This window comes from Gastrolobium bilobum, unplaced genomic scaffold (assembly GCF_033153095.1).
Source record: "Gastrolobium bilobum isolate Gb01-03AN ecotype WA unplaced genomic scaffold, APGP_CSIRO_Gbil_v1 utg29162, whole genome shotgun sequence".
Lineage (NCBI taxonomy): Eukaryota > Viridiplantae > Streptophyta > Magnoliopsida > Fabales > Fabaceae > Gastrolobium > Gastrolobium bilobum.
This window is the reverse complement of record NW_026898816.1, coordinates 20,686-27,416: the sequence shown is the minus strand read 5'-3', so window position 1 is coordinate 27,416 and position 6,731 is coordinate 20,686. Positions and strand designations below refer to the sequence as shown.

The 6,731-nt window shown below is 37.4% G+C and overlaps 1 protein-coding gene across 1 annotated transcript; it reads left to right on the top strand.

Moving 5' to 3' along the window:
- The first annotated feature begins 277 nt into the window (after positions 1–277).
- Positions 278–4,596, top strand: LOC133284353 (PHD finger protein MALE MEIOCYTE DEATH 1-like). The gene is made up of 4 exons (XM_061481355.1): positions 278–566; positions 1,062–1,305; positions 1,401–2,923; positions 4,529–4,596. The coding sequence occupies exons 1-3, from the start codon at positions 278–280 to the stop codon at positions 2,884–2,886; spliced, it is 2,019 nt and encodes a 672-aa protein (XP_061337339.1). The 3' UTR covers positions 2,887–2,923; positions 4,529–4,596.
- Positions 4,597–6,731: the final 2,135 nt, after the last annotated feature.

The following is a 6,731-nucleotide window of genomic DNA, read 5'->3' as shown; positions in this document are numbered from 1 at the left end:
TGGATGCATGTCCGGTCCGAATGTTGACCGGGTTTAATAACGACGGTCCCAAACATGTGCAGCAGCGTAAATTTGAATTTCCATCTTCAATTGGGCCTAGTGTTTTGGGCGCCAAAAGTCGTTTGGCCCATTTTATTGCCGCCATAAACGTCCATAGCTGTTCGTAACTGTTAAACTCTCACTCGCTCATTTGTTCTGTTAAACTCTCTCTCTCTCTCTCTCTCTCTCTCTATCTCTCTCTCTCTCGTTTCTTCTGTTAAACTCTTTCTCGCTCAACATGTCTTCCTTTCTCATCTGTAGGAAGAGAAAACGATGCCCCAAGATTTTCAGGTTCCACTCTTTCGCTGACCATGGTTGCCCCATCACACCTTCTGGTCCCTTCCGCGACAACGTTCGGTTATTTCTTCAAGAAGCCGGACAACTCCAAGATTACAATGTCTCTGGCAACCCACTGTGGTGCACCCTTCTCAACCCCGACAGTACTAACCTAACGGCTCCTCTCTACACCATCGAAGAGGACGTTAACCGGTCTTCCCATCCCTTCTGCGATCATTGCCGCTGTGTAGGTACGTTTATAATTTCCAATCTTTACCTCTTGGGGTTCGTCTGGTTGATGATTCTTGAACTGGGTCGGTTCGATTTTGCAAGAATTTTGATTTATTTGTTTGTTTTCTGAATTGGGCATGCGTCTTTATTTTGTCCGAGTCTTGAATAGGGTTCTTTTTCGTTCTTTCTTTGACGTCTGTTGTGGTTGTTGTCATCGTGATCAATATCTCTGAATAGGGTCTTTCTTTTGATAATGAAGTTGATATGGGTTGGTCGCCAATTTTGGATTTTTTTTCATGGTTTTGATTTAGCTAGTGAGTCGTGAATTTAGTTTTGTTTTGCAAGAATATTGATTTATTCCGAAAAGGGTTCGTTGGAATTTTGATGATTTCTACCACTTCTGGTTTTTGTAATTATGATTTAGTTCTCTCTTTTAATTAGAAACTGAAACGGGTTGCTATTGATACTGATAGTGTGATACCAATATGTGGATTTGTTTGTTTTGTGATTGGTAGGTTGGAGCGGCCATTATGTATCAAAGAGAAGGTACCATTTTATAATCCCGCTGGACAACGGGTGGCATAAACCCTTAAGTGAAGGTGCTCTTGATAATCAGAGTCATCTCTTGCATGGGATTATTCACTGCAATGGATACGGTCATTTGCTTTGCATTAATGGCATAGAAGGGGCTTCTAAAGTTCTCAGTGGGAGAGAGATCATGGATCTCTGGGACAGGATCTGCATCAATCTTCGAGCAAGGTAACTGTTGTAATATAGTAAGAAAATAATTAACTCATTTATTAGTTTCATTTCTGGATTTCAATATTTATTTGGCAATTTTCTTCGTATGGCAGGAAAATTGCAGTGGAAGATGCTGCAAGGAAGCGGTCTATGGATCTTCGGTTACTTCATGGAGTTGCTTATGGGCACTCTTGGTTTGGTCGGTGGGGCTATAGATTTTGCCGTGGAAGCTTCGGTCTAACTGAGGAAAATTATTATGAAGCAATCGAGGCTCTTGGTACTTTGGAGCTGGAAAAGATTGTAAAAGATTTAAGCAAGACAGAGTGCTATAAAGAAATCAAACAAATGATTCGCTGCTACAGAGATATGAGTGAAGCTCAGATTATCACAATCAGAGATCTTCTCAGGTTTATGCTTACTGTCAGGTCTCGTGCTTCTGTTTCTAAGATAACAGTCATTTCTTCTGCTGCTCCTCCCATGAAGGAAAAATCTGCTAGGTATAAGAAGTTCAGCTGTGCAGTGATTTCTATGGATAGCAGGTGGCCAACAAGAAGACTAGAGTTTGCAGCTCAAGTGATTGTTGATGCACTTAAAGAGAACAAGGCTGCCAAATCAGGTTCTTGTGGGATGACAAGACAAGATGTGAGAGATGCAGCTCGGCTCCATATTGGTGATACGGGCTTACTGGATTATGTGCTGAAATCACTTAACAATGTGATTGTTGGAAATTTTGTTGTTCGTCGCAAGGTGAACCCATCAACTAGGATCCTGGAATATAGTATCGATGAGCTTGGCAAGGGGTTCAAAGCCCCTGAACTGGAGTCTGGGGTAATGGCTGTTATAGATCCCAAAGTAGAATCATCTTGGGTTCCTGGTAATGATGTCTACAATGATGTGTTTTATTTGTACAAAAATGTACTATTAGGCTACCTTGATTCAGAACCAGTGGACCTTGTAGCTCGGACAATTCTTCACAGCAGGCACTTCGTGAAGGAGTGGGCTTTAAGGGATGAAATGAAGCAGGTGTTGACATTCGTTTGCCGCTTGAAGCTAAATTTTGTGGACACTAAGTCTGAGTTGAAAGGGCTACCTTGTGGCGAGATTGTTATGGTTCCACTGCATGCAACAGTGGGAGACTTGAAGCAAGCTGCGGAGGCTGCTCTGAGGGATACTTACTGCATTGCAGAAAGGCTTATAGTGACAGAAATTGTAGAATTGATGGATGCAAGTGATGAGGAAGTCCTTTTTGGACTAATCCAGTCTGGTGTGGAACTTTCTGTGAGGGGTTTTGCCATAGATTTGTGTACTCCATTGAAGTATCAGGGAGGGTCTGACAATTGGAAGGTGAGGTGTGACTGTGGTGCTGCTGACGATGATGGTGAAAGAATGGTGGCTTGTGACATCTGTGAAGTGTGGAAGCATACACGCTGCTGTGGAATCGATGACTCAGTGACAGTGCCACCATTGTTTGTGTGCTCTAGCTGTTGGGATTCACTTGTACCCCCAAGGATTGAATCCGGCTTGACTGTGGATTGTGCTGATGATTTTCTGATTCCAACAGAGCCTACCCACTTACTGGAGTATGGGTATGGTTACTGAATGCTTGAATACTATTGCTGATGGACTTTGTAGCAATGTAGGTAAGTTTTCTTTTTTTCCTTTTCTGTTATCTTTTTTCGGACAGTAGTTTCTTGCTGATTGAAAGAGGGGAGAGAACGGATAAAATTCCTCTTTGTGCTCTGTTTCTATGATATTAATTTTTTTGGTGTTCTCTCTTTTTTCGTCTTGTTTCTTTTAATAAGAAATAGCTATGTGATTTTGTGTACGTCTTATTTGAATTTGAATTCAGATGCCATTAGTGATAAATGTGATGAGTTTTCTCCCGTATCCGTATGGTCCATTTTCATTCCATCTTTACGTTGTTAATACTTCAATCCATTTTTAAGTTGTTAATACTTAATAGGTTTGATGCCACTGAGGTCAATGGGTCACCATTATTTTTTAATTTAGAAGTGGGCAGCAGAAAAATTCAGGCTTTTCATTCTGGGTTGTAGTTATTTGTGATAGATATGTTTTTAATATCCATTATATTTATTGACAGAGATATCAGATGACTAAATGAGTGGTTTCATCTATATTTGTTAATATAAACTATGTAAAATACTTGAAATGATTAATAGGAAAAATAGCAGTGTTGTTTACGGTCAGTTCCATTCTTATTCTTGTGCCAAAAATGGAATAGAATGGCAACCATTGTGTTGTATATGTAGATAGGTTTCATCATTTTGGTTTATCCCTAAAATGACACCCATTTTGTGAAGTTTTTTCATACTAGTGGATCAAATTATAGTCTCCATCCATTTGCACGCTTGAAAATTTGAGCATACCTTAGTTTTTTGTTAAAGCCATTCTATCCTACTTGAATCCGAAATTTCCTGCCTGTGAAACACAGAATGTTGGATGAACTGAAAAAATAAACAATCACTGAGCTTAAGAGTCAGTAGTCATGTATTCATCATCATGACATATATATATGCAGTGAAGAAATACAATGTAAAGTGATAATGGAAATATGTGTTGTACACGTTTGACCACTCATTGCTGCCTTATCATTCTAACTTCACGACCCTTTTCTATTTGCCTATCTACGTTTGTGAATGAAAACAGTACAAAAATTAAGTGCACATCTTTTATGTTTACTAAACTTTAGGTGGTATGAGTTTGGGAGAAATCAAGGTTGTTTGTGGCAGATGCTAGCAGCTCCAAACCACCTTTTGTTATTGTGAGTTTCTTGTTGGACATCTATATGTTGTTTTCTGATGCCATGTGAAACTGTTTTTGCTCCAAATTTTATACCTGAGTAAAAATCAATTATGTGTATACAATTATACGATTTAGTGTAATTAGAGATTATGTGTGTTATGGTGTGCGAAGTAACCATTTGCTGAATAGTGGGATTGATCCTTCCCAATTTCGGAGATCCTTCTAATGAAAAAATAAAATCTATTGGTCAATTTCTTGAAAGTGCTTTGTCTTGTAGATTACGAAGTTTCTCAAAATTCAATAATTACATGAGGTGTTGAATGTTATCTAATTCAATACTATCTCATTTCTTGATGTGCTTTTTTTCTCTCTCATTTTTCTTAATTTATGAAGTAATAAATTTCCTCCTTGTTTCTAAATTTTTTAATTAAATCTTGTTTCTAAATTTTTTAATTAAATCTTGTTTCATTTATCGCAGGTACTGCAATTGATCAAGGAATTGCTTACTTTCTTATGCTGGTGGCGCTGGCAATTACATACATGTCCCATTAATAATACCATGTAAAGGCTATATAAACACAGCAATACTCCAATGTACTTTATATTGTATCAAACAGCTTGGAAGTGCAATAAAACTATCACAACTTTTTTTTCCCTAGTCTTCCTTTCCTTTTTTGGCATCTTATTATTGAGGAGTGGTTCAACATCACACAAGCTCGTAAGTGTACAAATTTATTTAATTACAGAGATGATGTTAAAACTTATATTGTTCAGCATCCAAAAGAAAAAAAAACTGAAGTTGTTGGTCCAAATGATGTATATATTTAGTGCTCACAAGCACCCGCAGCTGAAAGTTTCAAATCCAAAGAGAATTGTAAAGGTGTTGCAACATATTTAACTTGAAGATACTTGTGAAGTTAGCTTTCAGTATCAAAGGCCATATCTGGTGTTGTTGGCTTTCTTAGTTGATTTGTCAATGATCCTATTGTACATATACCATACTTAATTCAACATTCATGTGTGCAATCACGAATTTTTTTTGTATTAAGATAGTGAAATAGAATATAAGATGGACTTGAACTTAGAAATTGCCATCGCACGTCCAAATATTTCATCTTGTGCTATTAGCATGTCCACAAGAACAAAATTATAGAGTTTAAGGGTTTACATGACAAGCTGTAACGAACTGAACCAGCAAATTCAAGAATAAATCCAAAGAAACAATTTGTATATAATTCTCCAATTCAACAGTTTTCAATTACAAGTAAAAACCAAACAATGACTTCCTAATTACAGATCTCAAAACATATTACAAAACAAAGAAAGTAAAGATTACAAAATAAGAAAGTAAAGATAGGTTCAGAGGAGTTCGAGAGCTCCCAATTTCACCCAAAGGTAAGTCCCAAATGCAAAAAAGATGTCCCACTCCTTTCACCCTGTTCTCTCCCAATTTCACCCAAAGGTAAGTCCCAAATGCAAAAAAGATGTCCCACTCCTTTCACCCTGCTTCCTATTTAACTGAATTTCCTAACAAATTTTCGCTCCATGAGTGCATAAAGGAGTATTATTCTTTGCATCGCTGCCTATGGAAGACTTACTATTGATAACATGTTTTATTTGTTTGATAACATGATTTATTTTTATTATTTTGAGAATGAGAATTACATTTGATAACACAACAAATAATATAATAAAAAATAATTCCAATTAAACATATTTTTTTTTTTCGAATCATTACTTTCCTTTCCATATGGTGTGGTAGTGGCGGCGGCGACGATGGTGGCAGCGTGGTGGTGGTGGTGGCAGCAGAGGTGGTAGTGGTAGTGACGGGATGATGACTATGAGCTTTTTGTAAGGAGAGGCTTGTTTATGGGTGCTTCCGAAAGGGAAAGAGGAACAATCTAAAGTGAAGGTATCAACACCAACCTTTTTTCTATGGTTTGAAGTCGACGGGTCAACCCACCAACTGCCAAAATGGGGCGGATTGGGTTATACATCTCAACCCACCATCTCGTCTTAACCTGCCTTGTTTAGTTGTAGGTCAAAATGGGTTGGCGGTGGATCAGGGTGATTGGTCCGCCGATCATTTTTTTTTTACTATTAGGTAATATTTTATTTGTCACTAAGCTTTTGTGATATAAATTTTTTTATCTTAATACTCCCCTAAAAAAAATAAAGAAGAAAAACTTTATTTATAACAAAGGTTATCCATGGAGGCAAAAATAAGTTCCTAAGAAATGTCTGACTGAATGTTAGCATACATTTAGGCTTGAGATTTAAAAAAAAATTAAGGGGGTGTGAAATGAAAATAAGTAATATTATAAAATTAATAAAATATAATTTATTTTAATTTTTAATTATTTTTTATTTTTTAGGCGAGTTGGCGGGCCACCATAAAATGGGATGGATTGAGATTTTCAACCCATATTCAATAGGCTAGGTGGGGCCGGCCGGGCTAACCTGTTTATGACGGGTTGGAGGTGGGTCGGGTTGAGCCGACCCAATTTGCCACCTCTGTCCCCAAGCTCTTAGTTCTTTCTCTCATGTTCTTTTCTTCATGACTTTCTAATTTTCTTGTGTTAGGATTAGATGAAATCCAACTGGATTTTGACGTAACTTGATTTATCTTTTCAATACAGTATCTCCTCTCAATAATGTGTGAATCATTCGATGTATAATAT